This window comes from Perca flavescens, chromosome 11 (genome assembly GCF_004354835.1).
Source record: "Perca flavescens isolate YP-PL-M2 chromosome 11, PFLA_1.0, whole genome shotgun sequence".
Classification (NCBI taxonomy): domain Eukaryota; kingdom Metazoa; phylum Chordata; class Actinopteri; order Perciformes; family Percidae; genus Perca; species Perca flavescens.
The window spans coordinates 19,130,693-19,152,031 of NC_041341.1; the positions used below are offsets into that span (position 1 = coordinate 19,130,693).

Here is a 21,339-nt window from a genome sequence, read left to right on the forward strand (position 1 = left end):
TTAAAATGTGTCTCAGTAGGATAATAATTTAATACGCTGTACACTTGTTGTTTACACTCATTTATACTTGATCTCTTACTATAGCTTGAACAAGCTCTCACAACACAACAGTGAAAAGAAAACGAGGCCAACATCATCATAGAGAAAAGTGGCAGTCTTGCTTTACAGGACTCACTCTGACCCACACTGAGCCAAAATACAACTGTTGACAAGATTTGCTCTGACATCTCTTTTTGTTCTGGAGTAACGTGGCTTGAATTCTGCAGCATCCCCTTTCAACCAAAGTAGACAAGTGATAAAAAAGAAAGAAAAAATCTGAACTCTGTGTGACCTTCCCATGAGACACCCTGCAGACAGAGCTGCGAACACTACCACCTCATGCCACCAGGATTTTGTTGGATTGAGATGTGTAAAGAAATACTGGAAGACATTTTTGTAATCACAATTGATTGCTTGTTCTGGTTTTGACTACAATGTTAGCTCTTTAAGTGAAAAAACATTTTAAAAATGAATTATACAACAAAAAAACTAAAAATGCCAGTAACAAAGTAAATATTTTGCAAAAGACATTTTTATTTTATTGAAGTAATGAAATGTTGGTGTGCATAAGTTAATATTACATCTCTTGATAAAAATTGCCTTAAGGCCACAGCATAGCCAATGGGCTGTGTTTGCTACCGCTTTATCACTGTCAGTATATTGAAACAAACAGAAAAATACAGTAGCCAATGTATATTGTCCAGTGTCTGCTTTCCATTATGAGACAGAGAGAAAACCGTGGGGTTAAGAACACATCTAAACAAAGACACTATTTTTTGTTCTTCTGTGCTTTATCTTCTATGCATGCCTATAAAGACAGGTATGGTTAAGTTGGAACGCATTAAAGTTAAGGCTATGCTGGGGGGAAAAGAAAAGTCTTTGTATGTGTGACTGCAATACAATAAGTCTGATCAAGTATTTTACTCTGAATGAGTACTTAGAGAAAAGAAACCAATTTGCAGACATAATGAGCAAGAACTGAAAATTTTAATAGAAGTATTAACAACATGCCCTGGGGCACCACCTGCTGGATTTGTATTTTCTGTGATAAATGATTGTGCTGGTAGAGGCCATATCTGTCCCAACCAGAAACTTGTGTATTTGTCTTGTGGTGTTAGCTTTGTAAAAATGATTTAGTGGGCTTCAGATAAGATAAGAGACAAGACAGACTTTATTGTCAACCATCTGTATACAGTGCGGTGCAGTACATTGAGAAACGTGATTGTGTTAGACTGGGTCCCCGTTGGAAATCCAAAAGAATGAATAATGCAGCGATGCAACTTTCAGTGCAAAATATTGAATAAATAGTGACTAGGTCAGGAACAATCAAATGCGAAGTGAATAACTTATCAAGATATTGATCATGATAAGTAAAAATTATAAAACATTACAATACAATTTTGTTCCAACATTTATCTACTGTTTATTTATTTTATTGTATTTAAACCTGCTCAATGTAATTATGTATGGGCAGTTTAAATGTTTATTTTATGAATGTGTAACCACCAACCACATAATAACTTTTTTATAATAAAAAAAGAAGAAAAGAAAAGACACCAAAAAACAAAAAAATAAAACAAACTATAAATAGCATGAAAAGCAAACACGTTATATATAAACTTAAAGAAAAGACACAAGAAACACTTAACCTTAACCCACATAGAGTTGCTTAGGTTAGCATGATTTGTAATAATGTCAAAATATTAAACTATTTGAGAAGTGATTAAATTCACTGTAGCAGCTATATCAGTCAAGCCCCGCCCACGCTCTCGGAACAGGAAGTGCCTGCGCGTTGCTGCTGACGTTGGTGCTGTATAAAGTGACGATGGCGTCCACAGATCAGTCGCTCCTGGACATAACAGATAAAGATACCCGGGAGAAATTGTCGTTATGGGATCGTCGCACCGATGCCATGGCTCCCCTCACGGAGAAACAAATGGACGCTGTCCTGGAGATCCGGGCCGCAACTGAAACGCTCTCTATCCCGTCAGAGGTGAGATGTGACTCCGGAGCCAGCTAGCTTGCTAACAGGGTTGCTAACTTACTTTCTTAACACGTCAGTGAGGTTAACTTTAACTCTGAAGCTGCCTCTGTATGCACTTAGCTCACATTTATCCTGCCGTGTAAACATGATATTAAAGTTCCTATAAATGTTAGCCTGTTGGCTATCTAGAGGGTTGCACTCCGCCACGTCAAGCTGTCCAGCTAGCTTTATGCGAAGGCTTGTGGGTGTGTTGAACCAGAGAGCCCTGCTTTGTTTTGCAGTTGCCCATTGAGGACTTGTGCAGTCTTTCATCGCGGTCCTTGCAGTCCCCCTTCACAGCGACTGTGCCGGCGTCAACGGAGGACGTCCTGCTCAAGGGTTTCCAGATGCTTGATATGGAGAATGACAGGATAGAAACTGCACAACAGGTGACTGTCTTTGCCAGCAGTAAGCTGTGCTGTAGCCAGTCAGACATGCTATATCACAATGCGATGCATGGTTTTAATACAGTGCAAATCTGTGTTGCAGTTTTTTGCCTGGTTTGCCAAGTTAGAGGCCAACATGGACCAGGATGAGAGCGCAAAATACAGGTGCATACATGTTAAGTGCTTTACACTACACTGTGCTAAGTGTATTAGCTTGTTTGGAGGAGGTTAAGCTTAGAGTAAAGCTTTTTTAATAATAACAATGTACTTTGTTTGTCCCCTTAAAGGAACACGCCGACTTATTGGGACTTTAGCTTATTCACCGTAACCCCCAGAGTTAGATAAGTCGATACATACCCTTCTCATCTCCGTGCGTGCTGTAACGCTGTCTGACGGCTCCAGCATTAGCTTAGCCCAGCACAGATCCTGCAGGTGAATGGTTCCAGTAATCTTACTGCTCCAAATTGTGACAAAAGTGACAAAATAATGCCAACATGTTCCTATTTACATGTTGTGATTTGTAGAGTCACAGCATGTACAAAAAACAACGTAACATGAGACCCAGCCATCTTCTAACCATAAACAAGCTGGAACTATATTCTCAGACAGGCTTGCTGCGAGCATATCACTCTGCCAAAGTACTATATTCTTTCACCTAAGAATATAGTTCCTGGTTTGTTTAGGGATAGAAGGTGGCTGTGTCTCATGTTAAGTTGTTTTTTGTACACGCTGTGACTCTACAAATCACAACATGTAAATAGGAACATGTTGGCGTTATTTTGTCACTTATTCGGAGCAGTAGGATTGCTGGAACCATTCACCTGCATGTTCTGTGCTGGCCTGATGCCGCTGGAGCCGTCAGACAGCGTTACAGCACGCACGGAGATGAGAAGGGTATGTATCGACTTATCTAACTCTGGGGGTTACAGTGAATAAGCTAAATTCCCAATGAGTCGACGTGATCCTTTAAGGAAATTCATGTTTTCATTGTGTTGTTATTTTTCCTTATTTACACACACATGTACGTGCATCAAATGTGGAGAGATGTCAGAATGATGGGTCGCTGTACGTCTCCAGCAAACAGTCCCCACTTCCTACCTGGTCCGTCCAGGACTTGAACTAGCTACCCTCCAGTTCCAAAGCAAAGTCCCTACGGACATAACCCACAGACACACCGTAACTAATCATAAGCCAACAAAGAAGTTTCAAGTTTGCTTTTAAAGTGGCCACAGTTGTGACCGTTGAAAGTTTTAACCCATAAAGGACAGTGCATCAACTTTTCTGCTAAAACGTTGTCAAACTGCTGTGCAGACCAGTAGGTAGCTTCACTGCATCATCTTGTCTTTGGGTAAGCATGCAGATAATTTGTCTGCTTTCCCTATAGGAAAACCAGAAATGATCTAAACTGCTACCAGGAGCAATGTGATGCTATCCTGAAAGATGTCAGTGCTGCTCTGGAGCACTTGAACTCCCTTCAGAAACAGTATCTGTTTGTGTCCAATAAGACTGGCACCCTACACGAGGCCTGTGAACAGCTCCTAAAAGAGCAGGTAAGCTGCATGCTGTTCAATCCATCTATTAACCCAAGCCACATAATAAGTCTATCGCTGAGACTTGATCAATAGAATATGTTTAAATTGTAAAGTCACTGAATTATTTTTTTCTATAGTCCAGGACAAGCTAGTATTTAGTATTTGCAACCATGAACATCACTCCCAATCATAGAAACTATGGAATTAGCTGTCTGTATGGTGTAACCTCCCGTGTTGTTCTGAATTGTAATTGTAAAACAATTGTAAAATTGTAGGAGTCCCCGGAGATAACTGGAAATACTGTGCAGTATCTAGTTCAGAACAGCGTGACATAGATAAAAGCTTGTCTGAATATAATATTGCTAGCAAGCATTCTTCAGGTCCAAAAAATCTGTGTTCTGCTCATTCTTTCCCTGGCATATATTTAATATTGTAGCACTGCAGTTTTCATTCTTTTTTTCCCTTGCAGATAGAAGCTTATGTTAACAAATGTATGTAGATTGGACCATTCGAGGAACTTTAACTGAACTGAAATTAAACTGTCATGTCATATCGTGTCAACTGTGGCTTGTTTTCTTTTTTTACAGTCAGAGCTTGTTGACCTGGCAGAGAGCATACAACAGAAGCTGTCATATTTTAATGAGTTAGAAAACATAAACACGGTAGGTTGGTTTTTTTTGGTCTTCGTTTTGAAACGTTTGGTAAATGCACTGCATAAAATGCATTGTAAATGATGTGCGTGTTAATTTCTGATTAGATATTTACCTAATCATCATTATTAAAGATCAGCAGTTATGTCCCAGATTAAGAAAACATATTCTGAAGAATTTGGATGTCAGCTACATTTCCTACATGACTATTTCTAAAAAGTTTCATAAATGTACTCATCAAATTTAGTTTAATCTCTGAAAACTTTCAAACATCAAAGGAAAGTCTTTAAGACTGGTTTTTATAGATTTTACTTTTGGCTTGGTTTCAGTTATAAAAACAACACATTTCTGTCAGTGGTAACTGCCAAATGAAACTGAGTATAAAGATGGAAGATTATAATTGTTTATGTTTGGAATTACTTTGAAACTAGCTTTTTCTTTGCCTTTGCAGAAACTGAACTCATCAACCTTGTCTGTAAATAGTGAAGGCTTTATACCAATGCTGTCAAAATTGGATGACTGCATTGAATATGTTTCCTCCCATGTAAGTAGCTCGCATTCTCAACATTTCAATTCTGTATTTGCAAATCTCATTTTACTTCCAGCGATAGAATAAATAAACACTAGATCATGTTTTTGAGCAGTACAGTAAATATATTTTAAATGCCTTCCGTGTAGTAAATGCATATTTATACTACTGGACAATTTAACTAAGACCGTGACAACATACTGTTGACTTGGTATGATTTATGCATTGCAATAGATATGTGATCACAATAAAACTCTAACACCTGCTTATCTCTACTGATTACAGACCAATTTCAAGGACTATCCAGTTTATCTGGCCAAGTTTAAACAATGTCTTTCTAAAGCTATGCACTTTATGAAAGTCCACATTGTAAACACTATGCAGCATCTCACAGGCCAGTTAACGAAAAGGGTAAGGGAAAGCCACATTTCCTTCTCCTACACAGTCAACAATGGTGTATAGAGGCGTTCATATTGCGTGTGCCTAGTCCAATATCAATACTTGATTTAAATCTTTTGTCTCCCCCAGGATCCAATGGGCTTGACCAACGCAGACAATGCCTTTACACTTTATTATGTTAAGTATAGAGCAGCTGCACCTAAAGTTAGAGTGAGTATTATGTTTTTTTATTACTCACTGAAATTATGCATAGATCTTTTTCTGTAAAAATATATTTTCATTGATGTGTTTTCTCCTTTCAGTCACTGATTGAACAGATAGAACAGCGAGCAGAGAAGATTCCAGAGTGAGTGTCAGCATTTCTCCAGAATAAAGTAGCAGCATTCCTGTTTGTTTTTTCCACAGTTCTTGTGCTAAATTAACTTATCCCTTCCTATATTGATGTGAGCAGATACTGTCAGCTCCTAGATGAAATTCATCAGTGCTACCTTGACCAGAGAGAGCTGCTCCTCAGCCCCAGCATTACATCCACCATTACTGACCTGACCAACCAAAACAGCAAAGACCACTGCGCATTGGTAAGGCATGACTTGTTCAAAGCAGAACTGCCCTTTAGGTGACATTTGAGCTGGCAAAGAATGCACAGTATGGTCCCTCTGGATTGTTTGTCTGCGCTGTGCACATGATAAATGAGATTGTGCACAGCAGGTATCCAAAGTGTACTTTTTGTTTTCTTCACAAGTGAATTACTGTGCAGAGTGTTGTTTCCCATTCCTCTACTGTTAAAAAAATGTAACTCACCTAAAGGTTGGCACCAACATATTTGTATTCTAAGTTGATACTTCAGAGATAATTTTGGTACCCTGAAAGACTATGTATTTTGACGCTGTTGTGGCATTTAAAAACACTCCACTAATTGGCTTGATGGGATGCTATAATTAAAGGTCAGAATTTCATACAACAAACGTCATAACAGCCGCCCCACCTGTCCGAGATTTTTATTTTAATGAAAATTGAAAGGTTATGCATCTTGTTAATGATTGCTGTAATGGGTGCATGCATCATTTATGTGGGAGGAGGGTGTTTTTGCTTGTTTGAAGTGGAGCCCAGGCAAAGTATTGGTAGACTCTGCAGCGGGTGATCATTATGTGTATTTGTACAGGTTCGCAGTGGCTGTGCTTTTATGGTTCACGTCTGCCAGGATGAGCACCAACTCTACAAAGAGTTCTTCTCTAAACCTACACCTAAACTAGAGTGAGTAGCGCCCGCCTCATTGGGAACATGATCAATGAGCACACAGAGAGCCATCGACTTGTAGCACACATGCAGGCAGAATGTGTTTGTTTAAGGCGTGACACTTCAAAATGCATGATCGCCATTTCAAGTTTTGCTTGATGTGTGAAGCGCTCGAAATACCAATTTATACAGCATTGGTAGAGAATTGTATTACCATTTAAGAACAAACTCATTTTTAACAGTTTTCATAATTATTTTTAGTCATTACTTTATTCCTTAACATTTAAGAACAAACCCATTTTTAACAGTTTTCATAATTTATTTTTAGTCATTACTTTATTCCTTAACTTGAAAGAAAAAAGTCAAAGCTGGAATTTAACAAAGTATAATTTTAGACTTCTTCTCTCAGTTGTACAAAGGAATTAAATGGTGTTTAATCTCTGACAGCGAGCTGCTGGAGAATTTATGCTTGTCCCTGTATGATGTCCTCCGGCCTCTAATCATCCACATCATCCACCTGGAAACCCTGTCTGAGCTCTGCAGTATCCTCAAGAACGAGATGCTGGAAGACCATGTTCATAACAATGGTAGCTTTTGTTCTCCTCAAAGTTTCTCACTAGGGTGTGAAATGTTAAGCTACTCAGATACAGCTTTGCTGGAGTTTGGAGACTGATTATATTACCATCTTGTTACCTTGGACAGAGCCAAGCTAGTTGTTTCCTCCCGTTTCCAGTCTCTGTGCTAAGCTAAGTGAGCCTGCGGTAGCTGCTAGCGTTAGCTACGTGTTTACCATGCAGACATGAGAGTGGTATCGATTTTGTCATCTAACTCTCGGCAAGAAAGCAAATAAGCATATATTCAAAATGTCAAACCTTTTCAAAATGTTATCACAACTTACACAGAGGTTTTGTGAAGTTAACAGTCCAGTCAGTTAGTGGGTTGATATTTGAGAACAAAAACTATATACACTAGGATGTGCTTTTACTCTTCTTTTTTTATTAAATTCTGTTTGGCTAGAAAGCCAAGTTTGTTGTAATTTTGATAGAGGTTCAACTGTAGACTGACCTCTGGCCTCTTCTATGTAGCTACTCAGTTGGGTGCCTTTGATGCATTAGTGAAGCAAATGCTGGAGGATGTCCAGGAGAGGCTGGTCTACAGGACTCACATCTACATCAACACTGATATCACAGGTTACAACCCAGCTCCAGGGGATCTGGCCTATCCTGAAAAACTGGAGATGATGGAGGTAAGTTTTGCGTGCTGAAAGTTTTTGTAACATCTTTACAAACAAAAGCTCCACTAATTGTAATCAGTTTAGCTTCTACTCAACCTGCTTTACACACCATGGATGTAATTACGGCTACAACTAATGAATATTTGTATTAGTTAAAGCTTTAGTGCGTAGCTTTTTAATAACAATGAACGTCTGTTACATTCAAGCCATTGCCAAGTGAGTTGCTTCAAAGCTAATTAAGACTATCGGCTCCACAAAACCCTCTTTGAATTTCTCAGTATGGCTATGTTCAGAAACTGGTGTCGTCCGGCGACTTTCCCGCGCAGAAACTCGAGTAAAGATAATTGCCTCATCTGAAGAGTTCATGTTTTTTTTTTTTTTTTAATCCTCCGTGTCCTCCTTGGCTACTAGCAACTTTGTGGGGGAGGGGTGGGGTGAAGTGCGATCACAGAAGGCTTGTATCATGTGGATGCACCGACTAATTGAATTCCTCATGGGGAGACCGAAACTACACACTATAGCTTTAATGTATCGATTCACTTTTTTGATTAATCATTTTGTCTTTGAAATGTCCATCAAAAGTTCCCAGAGCCCAAGATAATGATTTTCCAAATGCTTATGTCTGACATAACATGCAGAACTGTCTTAATGTTTTAAGTTGAACTGTACGTAAATTGTAAGGTCTTCTGGCTTGTGAATGTCTGCACATGTAGTTACATATGCCTTTGAGTCTTGACTAATGTTTTAAAGCTCTTGTGTTTCATGAGCACTATTTTCTCATTGTCAAATTGCGGACTGTGCAGGCATATGTTCTGATATTTCTGTCTTTGTGTCATAGCTAACGTAATGTAATTGGAAACTTTGAAAAACCTAAGCAAAGTAGAAAAAAGTGACCTGTACCACTTTCTACCTACAGGTCCTTGAAAAGCACAATCCATTATAATTAATGGCCTTGGAAGGGCTTTGGTCCTGTGGATATCTGTATGTTATTAAACCCCTTTGTGCTTTAACATATATTTTACAACTCTTAAAATGTGCTGCATTAGGGCTGCACAATTAGTCACAATTGTATGAAAATCTCAATATGGACTAGTGTAATATCCAAATCGCAATGGGGAGCAACATTTGTTGAAGACAAAATATGTGTCAAACCATTCTAAATGAAGTATTGTGGTGCTGCAGAGACGTCCCGGCCTACAAATCGTATCCAACAAACTTGCTACAGATCCTTGCAAAAATCATTTTAGTGATTTAGTTTTTTAGTTTTATTTTTAATAATTTTCAATGAAAATTAGATTGATACAAAAGTAATCATTCCCTCCCTATTGTGAATCATATTGCTATCGCAAAATCTGTCAAAATAATCACAATTAAGAGATCTTCCTCATAACATTCAGCATAATAATGATAATAATAATAATAATAATAATAATAATAATAATAATAAAATTGTATTTGGCTGACGCCTTTCTAGATACACAAGGACATCTTACATGTTTAAGAGGGCATAAAAGAAGAAAATACAATAGAATACATTTAGCTGCATCCACACAATTTACTCAATCTGATGCCCTTTACATTTCTTTGTGTATCTGGCTTTCTGTCTGTCTAAAGACTTATTTTGGAAGTTGAATATTATTTTCTGTTAACTTTGCCTTTTAAAAACCTTTGTTGAAACAAATGGAAAAAGAAGAATCTAACACTTTTTTTATATTCTAACTCTTGTCAATAGAGAATTGCTCAAAGCTTGAAGGAAGAGCAGATGAAGCAGATGTCACAAGAGTCCGTGTTTTCTGACGTTCAGCTTGAGGATCCTGATGGTAGAAGAAACAGTAATGCTGGTCCGTGTTTCCAGATTGAGATTTTTATTTTATTTTTTACAACTTTGGTGTTATTGTTGCCTGATGGCTCTTCCTCCTTTGTACATTGAATACAGGCAATGTAGAAGCATCACGCCAGCAGACATCGATCTCTCCTGCTGATTTGCATGGCATGTGGTACCCTACTGTCAGACGTACGCTGGTTTGTCTGTCAAAGCTCTACAGATGTATAGATGTAAGTCTTCACTTTTTGTCTCAAATTTTTAGTCTCCTATCCTTAAAGGTCCTATGACATACTGCTTTTTGGATGCTTTTATATAGACCTCAGTGGTCCCCTAATACAGTATCTGAAGTCTCTTTCCCGAAATTCAGCCTTGGTGCAGTATTACAGCCACTAGAGCCAGTCCCACAATGAGCTTTCCTTAGTATGTGCCATCTCTGTGTCTGTAGCTATTGAGGAGGAGAGAGGGGGGGGCAAGGTGGAGGGTGGGGTTGTGGCCTTGACCAACTGCCACTTTGCAAGCCGTGATGTCTCTCTCATGGGTGGGCCAAATTCTCTGGGTGGGCAAAGCAGAGAAAGGGGAGGTAACCTGGCTCCTTATGACATCATAAGGAGCAAGATTCCAGATCGATACCCAGGGCTCAGTTTACACCTATTGCCATTTCTAGCCACTGGGGGACCATAGGCAGGCTAGGGGAACTCTTATTAATGTTAAAAAACCTCAAAGTGAAATTGTCATGCCATGGGACCTTTTTTAAATATGGCAGGATGTGTGCTATATAGTTTTCCCACTTTGGCATTTCTTATTTCTGTGTTTCTTACTGTGACTTGGTCTTTTTCCAGAGAGCAGTCTTCCAGGGTTTATCTCAAGAAGCCTTATCTGCCTGCATCCAGTCCCTGCTTAAAGCTTCAGATATCATCCTTAAAAACAAGGTTTGCACACATGGTTAAGAGTATAGTATGATTTTGTATATTTACTGAACCTTTCAGATTTTTATTCTAATAGACTAAAAATTAAGAAAAATAAATTAAGCTTTGAAAGAGTAAATAAGGTTAGTTCCCTCAGATAAAATTATAATATTCAAATTCCTTCCAGCTACAGGACCCTAACTAAAGTAGCTCAGATGTAATTTAAAGTTTTATTGTAATCAATGCTTTATTATGCTCAGCAGACCGTCCTTTATTTATATGCTTCTGTCACCTTCAAATTTGCTGTCTATCTGTGCTAACTGGCCTGTTTCAACCAAACACTTAAAATTAAAGCAGCAGCACTTAAAATTAAAGCAGCAGCTTCAATCTCAGAGAATGTGTTCCCACCCCATGTTGATGTGTTTTTCCAATGTTTTAGTTGCTAGCTGAGCAATAAATAGCTTCAGCTGCCTTTTTTTTTTTTTTTTTTTTTTTTTCTTTTTATCCGTTCTATGTCCCTTTCCAACTATGGTTAATCAGCAGTCATCAGTTAGACATATCCCCTTATCATCTCCAAGCTTGTGCTTTTTATGTTCTCTGTAGCTTGGATAGTCAGCAGACGCCCTTTTGTTTTGGCAGCCTGCAGTGTGGATTTAACAGTGTGCTATCACTTTCTGTAGACACAAATAGATGGGCAACTTTTCCTGATCAAGCACCTGCTGATAGTGCGTGAACAGATTGCCCCATTTCACACCGATTTTACCATCAAGGAAATCTCAGTGGACCTGAAGAAAACGCGAGGTAAGATAATTAAAGGTGGTAGGAACATTGGTGTTCAGCTCCATAAAGCCAGTCATTACATTCTCATGCTCATTAAGCAACTTGTGCCTATCGCATGCACCGGTGGCAACAATTAATGTGAAAAAGACAGTGTAATCCAACACAATAATGTACATTAACTGATGGCTCACAGGGCAGATTGCTCTTCCTGTCACCCTCATCTCAGTCAAGGCCATATTAAACTGGTAGCACTAGAGGGCACTCTAATTCTACACAGCCCAAATTTAATCTCTCTGCTTTGTGTGAAGATGCTGCCTTCAAAATCCTGAACCCTAAGGCTGTTCCCAAATTCTTCCGATTGAACAGTCACAACGCAATACTTGAATTCCTGTTGGAGGTAGTGTTTCCATTTATTTATTTATTTTTTTAACCTATTTTATTAAACCTACCACACACTTTATGTACTTTGATAGAACCCTGCCTTAGGGAAGCGCCTCTTGATAGTACTAAACCCTTCGTCTCTGTGGCCCCCAGGGAACACCAGAGATAAAGGAGCACTACATTGACTCTAAGAAGGATGTGGACCGAAACCTGAAGTTCAGCTGTGAGCAGTTCATCCAGCAGCAGACTCAGATCTTCGTGGGGAACCTTGAGGAGTTTCTCACCAAGGTAACCGTCAGAGCAGTTAGAAGGCAGACTTTGCCTCAGGCAGCGACTGCTCATCCTGTGTGTGTGTGTGTGTGTGTGTGTGTGTGTGTGTGTGTGTGTGTGTGTGTGTGTGTGTGTGTGTGTGTGTGTGTGTGTGTGTGTGTGTGTGTGTGTGTGTGTGTGTTGTGTGTGTGTTGTTTGTGTGTGTGTGTGTGTGTGTGTGTGTGTGTGTGTGTGTGTGTGTGTGTGTGTGTGTGTGTGTGTGTGTGATTCTTGTACTTGTTTACACGGCTTATAGTAACACCAGTGCCATTTAAGATTCTTCCAGATTGTAATTGTTTGTTTTGATTGTTGCGACACTCAGGTTGCAGCTCTTAAAACTATGGCTATCGAAGGTGGTCCCACGTACAGTCTGTCTCAGCAACCTTGGGCACAGCCAGGTAAGATTTGTCTCAGAACTGCCACTGGCATCACACTGTAATTCATCAAAACTTGTATAGCAAATGCTAGAGGGCATGGTAATGTGTTTTTTTTTTTTCTGCTTTTCCTCCGTATTTTTTTTTTCTTTTCAGCAAAGATCAACGATATAGTGATGGCTACCTACCGGGTGATGAAGAGCAAGCTGCCAAGCACGTTACAGAGCATGTCCTTGTACTTAGCCAATAGAGACACGGAGTTCATCCTTTTCAAGCCTGTCCGGGTGGGTGGCAGAAACGCTAGGTTGTAGCATGTGCTGCATTAGTCAGTTTTTAGTTTGTTTTTTCCAAGTCCTTGTTAAGGTGCAAATAATTGTTTCATACAGTATTTACAAAACAGGAGTACCATGCACTTGCAGTGAAAGGACAAATTACAAATCTTCTGAAAAGGGGTAAATTAGAGGTTATTCACATGTATCACTGAGGAGTCCTTTTGTGTTTTGTCCCCCGGATGGATGGATGGATGGATGGATGGATGGATGGATGGATGAATGAATGTTAGGCCTATTGTGCAGCGTTGTGTGCAGACATAACCATGTAAACAAACCTCTCACAGCATCCGAAGTCATTAATGACTTACATTTATTCATTAGCAAGGCTTAGTCACTGTAGTAAAATACCTGTCAATCAATTTTAGAGCGATAAAGATAACAATCCTGTTTGAATTTAGTCTTGGGCTGACCTTTTTGTTTAAATTTGGCTTTGAGATTGTGCCTTTGGCTATAAATTACAGTGTGATTGAACTCTTAATAGAGAAATCTTTGCGCTGCCTGTGTACTGGTTATCAAGGTGCCAGGTGAAGCTGAATGAGAGGGGAAACAAAATTCTGCGGTTGACATGGAAACAAGATGGTGAGGGGACCTGGGCTAGATGGAAATGTAGTATTAATTTCCCTCCAGCACTCAGTAATAGGATGGCTTTTCCCACAGAATAACATCCAGCAGGTATTCCAAAGACTGCATGCCTTGCTTCAGGAGGAATACAGCGGAGAAGACCTTCAAATCATTGCATGTCCATCGATGGAGCAGGTTAGTACGGTTATTAGCACAGCCCAAGGGCACTTGACATAGTTTTAATAATACTGCTGCAACATCTAAAACTGCTGAGAGCAACTTTAGTGGAGAAAAGTTAGATAACGAATGGCAGCTAAGTCACGGTGAGCACTCATAATTTTTTTTTTTTTACATTTCTCTTTCAGATTAACCTACTGCTGTCTGTGAATAAGTAATGTCCAAGTTTGGTCTGGCAGTGCTGGTGAAACCCTCGCTGGATAGCAATGGGATGTTGCAACTCCAACCGTGACCAGGAGCTGTGAGGATTCCAGGTGACCAGAGAAGATGCACCTGAGCTCCAAACTTGACCGGGAGCTCTGAACTGACTGCAAAAAAAAAAAAAAAAAGCCAAAGATTTTTGAGTCAAGTATGTTGCGGTTCAGGTATTCATCTTGAAGTCCATAACAAACTGGGAAGTGGATGGTATTATTTTGGGTACTGAGTTAATTTTGTTTGACTTACATTGAAGGTGGTGGTGTTGTGGTAATGGTTGCTTTCATGTAGGAGAAATCCATTTTTGATAAGGGTGGATTTGTGGTCAGTTGCATTAAAAATAATTTTCACACTATGTGAGGATGAGGGGTGGGGGGGTGAATTTTATTAGGAGTCTTCATACAAGGACACTTTGGGTGTGCAAATGGACACCAAAGCGTCGTTCATCAATCAGGTAGCTAATGGCCAGTAAGGGGGCTCGCATTCAGATGCCTAGTTTCTCTATGGGTTTGGAAGGATAGTAAGAGGAAAAATGCTGCAAAATATTTTATTCCTCTATTTTAAAATGTAACCGCCTTTGTAAAATTTAGATTGAACTCACTGATGGCCTGATGTGCTATAGGATGCTCAGGTCCAGCACGGTTTCCCCTCTGATCATAGCAAAATACAGTCCGCTGTTCTTTACTTGTCGGATGTTTTCTTAAAGATTCTTCCACGTTCCCTCTTGTGAATGTTTCTGTTATTCTGTTGCAAATATGTAAACAAAATACAATATCTTATGTTTTATATATATTTTTCTTTTATACATAGCTTGATTGCAACTAATATGCTTTTACTCTGGCAAAAATAATGGACCTTAGCAGTTTTGCACTGTATGATTTATGGGTATGTTTCCTAGTGGTCTTTGCAGAGTTAACAAAAGTAACCGGACACTGGCAATGTGATATTTGCTTTGGTGTGTGTGTGTCCCATGTAAAATTATGTGTACAGTCATACTATTTATGAACATTCTGATTTAAAAAAAAAAAAAAAGTCAATGTTCTTTGGTTTTATTGCTAGGAAGCACTTCGTCATTGAATTCAAATTCTCTGCACACTACAGTACGAGTTACTTAACACAAATGAGATTCTTCTTCAAACTGCCATTCAAGGACATCATCGGCTTTAGGGGGTCTTCTTGGCAGACTGTTGCTGTTTCATTGGCAGCCGCTGTCTTTCCATCTGTGAGATGAGGCTTTGCTGGGGCTTGACCTTCTGTGGACTGACAGTCTTTTGAAAGGTGATGAGGGACTGGATGTTCTGGAGCAGGACATTGATCTCTGCACTCTTCTGCTGCAGATACCTCTGAAGCATGTCAGGCTGCATTAGACCTTTGCCTTGATTCGGCTGTGACAACAAGGAATTCTAAATTAATGCAGAATCAATGATTTGGCCTAAAATTGGGTCTCCCTTTCTCATCCCTTGTATTTCTACTATTGCTACAAATGAGTATTAAATTAATACCACAATAACTTACTTTCAATTTTGTCCCTACATTAAGCCGTACACTGCGTTTGCTGGAGGTGAAAGTGATGCAGATGTGCTCTTGGGATTGGATGCGGATGTTGAGGTTAGGGCTCATTGTCAGGCCAAGGGGCTGGTACGGTGGAGCATGAACATGATCCTTATCGTCCAGCCAGCCCCAATGTTTCTTTAAATCTCCTGTGTCACTGCAGTAGGTGCCTCCCCATGGAGTCAGATTCACCCTAATAAAGAAAAGCAGCTTGTGAACAATAAGACCCTTGGGGTCTTAGTCTCTCACCCAGACAGTCATATCTGTATGCTTCTACAGAGCTGGTGATAATGAAATCGATTTTATTTAGAACATATGCTAATTTTATGTCCGTTATACTGAATGTATGAAATAAGATCTTAGGAATGATTAAATAACCAATCATACCAAATGCTGCCATTGTTGTGATAACAGGTAGCCTCTCCTCTGGTGGTGAAAACTGCCTGAATGCAAGGCTGCAGATGTTTGTCCTCCAAGACCAGCACACAACACCAGTCAGCAGACTGTGAAGCGGACAGAAGAATAGCCAGCCTTCCTGACGGATAGCTTTTAAATATGATTAAGGTGAAAAATCAAAGTCTTTATGATATGTCAGTAAATTGTCAGTTTGATTCACCTTAAAGGATACCACACCTGCCCAGTTCCATCTGGGAAAATCAAAATAAATGTTTGACCATTGTTGTAGTGTTTGACAAGTGGTGTTGTCCTCTGTTGAACCAAACAGATGTATTAATTAATGTTGGCTTCTATACTCTCAGCTGTAGTCATGATAGGGTGTTTTAACCAATGACAATACCTTCTGTCTAGCATTTGGTCCATTAAAAGAAAAAGTCTTTTCAATATCCACAATTTCTATTTCAGGGAATGAAACTTCCTTCATGGCAGTCAAAGCATCTTCAGTGAGTTGATTATGTAGAGTGACGGACACTAGTTTGTGTGCTGTAATATAGGTAAAGGTGGCATGGATGAACAAGAGTGTGTGTGTGTGTGAGAGAGTGAGTGAGTGACCTGCTTTAGGGGTCTGATAGAAGCTCCTTTCAAATTCCAAACCTTTCAACCTGCAGTGTAAAATGTAGCATCCGAGATTCAACGGCATATCAATTTAATTTGAAAACCATTTAATGGTAGAAGTCAAAAATGGACAAGGTTGATCCTGACCTTTCATCTTTCTGCATCGCTGGGTCCCAATCAGTCACGGTTTCTTTACTGATAACCGCTGCACCCTTCAGCAAAATCTGTGATATCTTCCATGCCTTGTCACAGCAGAAAAACTGGCACAAAGAGAGAAAGTTAGAGAAAAAAAAGACTAGTGTAAATGTAAAAATGCTATAAAGTGCCAACATCATATTTATTATTATTACTCATCTCCTATAGAAGCAAATCATAGCTTAATTGTAAAATAGGACTTAATAGGAATCACTTAAGTCACTCGTAAGTGATTCTCGAAAAATAATTGATTTTTACAAAGAGTTTTCAAATTCAAGTAAAAAGAATATTCAATATTCGTTGCTCAATAAGTCAAATTTGGATGTAAATTAAGTCCATAGCCAGGTTGCTTAAATTGACATTTCAACACTAAAATTCTATATAAAATCTGATCAACCAGGAATACTTTTTCCTCTTGTATTTTAGGCAGCTCACATGTTCTGATCACAGAGTATGGCTGAAAGAACATCTCATCCATCCAGGCATGATTGCTTATTCTGTAACATGAACCACTGATTGGACGTCTGCATTTGTAAACTCCAAAAACTACTTAGAGACTAAGAGTCTACAGCCATGCTAGCGGATCTGAGGCTATACTTAGGCACAGCTGTGTTTTAAGCTAAATGCTAACATCCACATGCTAAAATGCTCACAATGACAACGCTAACATAGTCACGTTCAGCAGGTATGAGCATGTTAGCATGCCAACATTTCATAATTAGCACAAAGCACAACATAAGAGTTGAGGCTGATGGCAATGTCATAAACTAAAAATATTGGACACATTTCAATTTTGACCTGCTGGTACACATTCTCACTCCCATTGTGTAAAATACGGAGGCTTGGTCAGGTGCCTTTGGCATTGTTATTGACGCTAAAAGTCTCCTTTTAAGCGTAATAAGCTTTAACAAACCCCGGTCTCCTGGGTGAAAGTCCTGTGGATTTTTGGGCTTTCATACTACTCGCTACCGTTATTGCTCTTAATGCTATGTACGCTTGTGGTTGACCAACATTGCTAAACATAATTCACGTACGCTTGTGGTTAACAGACCAACATTGCTAAACATGATTCAAGTCACCTAAATTCAGATGGTTGTTAAATGCCATGAAGTTAGTGTAATTTCAATTTCCACATTAAATATTCAGAAGTGATTAAATGTCAGTTATGTGATTCAATTCATCATGGCTATTATTTGCTTCCATATTCATCTTAAGTCCAAGCTGCACACTTGACACTGAATGTAACTTTTCATTCAGCAAAATGAGCAAGTCAGTTTTTTTTCCCCAGTTCTGTCAGTTTTTATTTAACATGAGCATGTCACCATATCAACAGTAGTGTTAGCTGCACACACACTCTCACCTCTTTTGTGTCAACACTGTTTGCTATCTGATCACTGGTCACTGGGGGTTTCTTCAGCTGCTGGCAGTGCAAGCAGCAACTGTTCAACTCCTCTGATGAGTCTGATCCACTTGAGGATGTGATCTGAAAATGTAAAGGAAAAAAGAAATCCTATTTTCTTTCTTAAAAAGACACTGTCACGAATACGTAGTATCCAAATATTCCAGTTAATGAGCTATTCAAAAAGTGTGTTACAGTCTGGCATGTTTCAACAAGCTGCAGCATTGATGGTCAAGTTTTGACACGAGACAAACGCAGACTAATTGCATGTTCCATAAATGAATTCGTATTTATACGAGAAGAGGAAGAGGAGCAGTTTAAAAGTGGCATTTTCCTCCATACCTTGTCCAGTTTAGTTAGAGACTCCTCAGTTTCTCCTTGGCAGGCTGCAAGAGTTTGGGGAGTTTCCTTGCTGAGTGAATCCAACACTTCATTATCTGGGGATATCTCCAGTTCAGACTTCATGTTTTTAGAAACGCTCTGAGGAGAAAAAACAAAGACACTTCATAATTTATTAACTTTTTTGAGGTCTTTAACTTGTGCTTCATGAATAAATCAAAACCATGTCTCTGGATACCATGGCATATCATCTCTCACAAGATAAAACTTACACTGTGACAAGGATAGACAAGGCTATGAAAACGTCAGTATTTCTTTGGCAATAGTAAAATTATCTCTAAAACATACAAAAAAATACTTTATATATATGATAATTGCATATTCACCCCATCTCTAAGGTCTCTCTGTTTCAAATGTTAGTTTAATGACAAAGATAGTCAAGTTCAGATAAACATCTCCTACTCTTGAGTGTCCTCGCAAAGCTTTTACTTTGTCAAGGACATCATCACTAAAGTTGAGAGAAAAGGGGACTTAACAAGCAAGAATACCTCATTGCAAGTTTGTCATTGTGAACCATCTTCTGGGTATTTACTACATCTACAATACACTGACCTGCTCAGATAGTAACCCCAGATTATTGTAAGGAGCTTTTGATGTTTCTTGGTTTGGGTATTTATAGTCTGCAAATGCAAAAAAAAAAATATATATATAGAATGATCTCAGATATTCCCAGCCATTTACCAACCAAGGTCAGAGATTCATAATTAGCATGAAATTTGAAGAAAGTACCTTGACTGCACTCTTCCTCATGTCTCCAGTCAGTTTGTGTACCAACGCTGATTCTGGTGACAACTCTCCCATCAAATGCATGGATTGTCAGATATTCAGGTGAGCTTAAACTGGAACCAGTTCTTTATTATAAAATTAATTAAGACAATACGTACAGAGGGTGGATGCAATAGCTCAAGCACCTGCACAATATAATACAACTGCCCTGCAATAAGTACTAGCTACTGTATGGGAAGCAAGATGTTCATTTTTTTTAAATTTACTCAAATAGATGCTGATTCAACTTCATGTTTAAAGAAGGCCTACAGTGGACACGTGCAGCTTTTCTCTTTTCATCATCCTTTAAAAGGTAAGACAATATCACATAAAATCAAGATTTCTGTCTTGGATCTCCATTGACTGCACTGCTTAGTATCTACTGGTAATGATGCTGTTACTAAAGTCAATTTGTGGCATTTTTTTTTCAAACCTCCGTTTGTTTACAAGTCCAGGATTTGTAGTCGAAGCCATCTCAGATGATTTGCCTGGCGAATGTTTCAAGTGTGTCAGTCTTCTCCTTGGTATCCTTGACTCATTGTGAAACAGCGGTGTGCAGAGAAACCACAAATGAATGAATTAATAAACAAAACATTTTGAATCAGATACAGAATGTTTTGCTCCTATTGTACCATAGCAACCACATAAAAATAAGAAACTGTTTCTATGGCAGCATAATTAACAGAAATGGGAAAATAAGTGAGAAAACTGAACTCCTGTTCTTTGTTGTTTCATCACTTTTCTTCTATGGTTTTCACCACTGCCATTACCTTCAGTTGTTGAAGATAAGATTAGGACCCTTTTAATGATCCCCAGAGGGGAAGTTGTGCAGCAGCACAAGGACAGAAATGAGTACAGATAAATAGTGATAAGTAAAATAAAATAATTACAAGTAATAATCAAATAAAAATTTGAATATAAATGAAAATAAGAACTATAGCCTATGGGAGCAATTCAACTCGTAATTACAAAGCAAGCAGTACACATACACATACAGTACCCACGACCCGTGTACTAATAGTGCGCAATATTGTCTTGAGTGAAATAACATAGTGGTGTAATAAATATGTGGTTATAACATTACATCGCTTATCAGTAAGTGGTTTAAGTTGTTTAATGTTAGCAATGTTTCATTTTACTTTTTTTCTTTTTACTTTTCTTATACTGGGTAGTAATGTGCATATACTTTTTCTTTATTTTCCTTTAAAACATCTAAATTATCATACAGACATTGCAAACTTTGTGCTTAGGCAATACTGTATGTAATTATGCTCATGCTAAAGCAAATGTAAATCTGACTGTGAGAGAAAGCAAGAGAAAAAGGATGAGAACTGTTTTTGATATCTCTGAGGTGTGTTTTTACCATCTGCAATTCATGTAACAATCTAAAGTGTAAAGCCCAGTTTAGACCAAAGAATCACGAATCAGCCACAGACCCACATCCAAGTGCTGTATGAGCTCAATAATTAAGTCTGGTAATGACACTAATTCACACCCTTCCAGTGGACCATATAAAGTAATGGACATAAATAATTACAGTAGTCTGCAATTGACTAATAGACTAGTTATAATAGATTAAATGAATGTTACCACAAGCTACAATTAAACTGAAAATGCATTGGAATGAAGATCTGACTGATCTTTTTAAAGCTAGATCTGCTTGTTTTCATTGTACATGCACTGTGCCTTTTGACACATATTACTATGTTAATTGAAAAGCCTATGTGATGCATACACCATGATGTATTCTGTTTTGATAAGGGATGATACTAACATTGTTTGGTAATCACAAGAATCTTGGGATTATTACTTTCTGTCTTTTCTTCTCAAATGCCTACTAAATAACGACATAAAAGCCCATAACCTTTGGTAGAGAAAAAGGATATAAATTTATTAAAAAAAGTTGTGACTGCAATGTGATATGAAGTTGCAATATATGGAAAGAATAGCACCCCTTCAAATCTGCACTCTATAAACTCCTAGGTCAAAAATAACCCATTATGGGTTATTTTTTACCCAACTCCTGGGTTAAAAAGGGATTATATGGGGTTATTAGGTTATATTAACTACACTGTTGGGTTATTTCAACCCA

The 21,339-nt window shown here is 38.5% G+C and overlaps 2 protein-coding genes across 4 annotated transcripts; one reads left to right on the forward strand and one right to left on the reverse strand.

Annotated features, from left to right (window-relative positions):
• The first annotated feature begins 1,809 nt into the window (after positions 1-1,809).
• On the forward strand, positions 1,810-14,959 carry cog3 (component of oligomeric golgi complex 3). The gene is made up of 23 exons (XM_028590863.1): positions 1,810-2,032; positions 2,305-2,451; positions 2,552-2,613; positions 3,833-3,998; positions 4,568-4,642; positions 5,082-5,174; positions 5,445-5,570; positions 5,688-5,768; positions 5,861-5,904; positions 6,010-6,136; positions 6,721-6,812; positions 7,242-7,381; positions 7,880-8,040; positions 9,761-9,869; positions 9,965-10,083; positions 10,693-10,782; positions 11,439-11,559; positions 11,847-11,935; positions 12,073-12,207; positions 12,551-12,626; positions 12,759-12,886; positions 13,592-13,690; positions 13,861-14,959. Exons 1-23 carry the CDS (start codon positions 1,865-1,867, stop codon positions 13,888-13,890), a joined length of 2,478 nt encoding a protein of 825 aa, XP_028446664.1. The 5' UTR covers positions 1,810-1,864; the 3' UTR covers positions 13,891-14,959.
• Positions 14,906-19,826, reverse strand: LOC114563895 (glutamate-rich protein 6-like). Of its 3 annotated transcripts, XM_028590869.1 has the most exons (12): positions 19,681-19,826; positions 19,212-19,321; positions 19,035-19,102; positions 18,426-18,563; positions 18,045-18,167; positions 16,637-16,749; positions 16,529-16,536; positions 16,275-16,417; positions 16,107-16,186; positions 15,866-16,024; positions 15,443-15,671; positions 14,906-15,312 (listed from the first exon to the last, which is right to left on the reverse strand). In XM_028590869.1, the coding sequence occupies exons 1-12, from the start codon at positions 19,719-19,721 to the stop codon at positions 15,091-15,093; spliced, it is 1,434 nt and encodes a 477-aa protein (XP_028446670.1). In that variant the 5' UTR covers positions 19,722-19,826; the 3' UTR covers positions 14,906-15,090. The 3 variants fall into 3 exon arrangements, with proteins under 3 accessions (XP_028446670.1, XP_028446669.1, XP_028446671.1); XM_028590868.1 differs by having other exon boundaries at positions 16,275-16,536; XM_028590870.1 differs by lacking the exons at positions 19,035-19,102; positions 19,681-19,826 and having other exon boundaries at positions 16,275-16,536; positions 19,212-19,275.
• Positions 19,827-21,339: the final 1,513 nt, after the last annotated feature.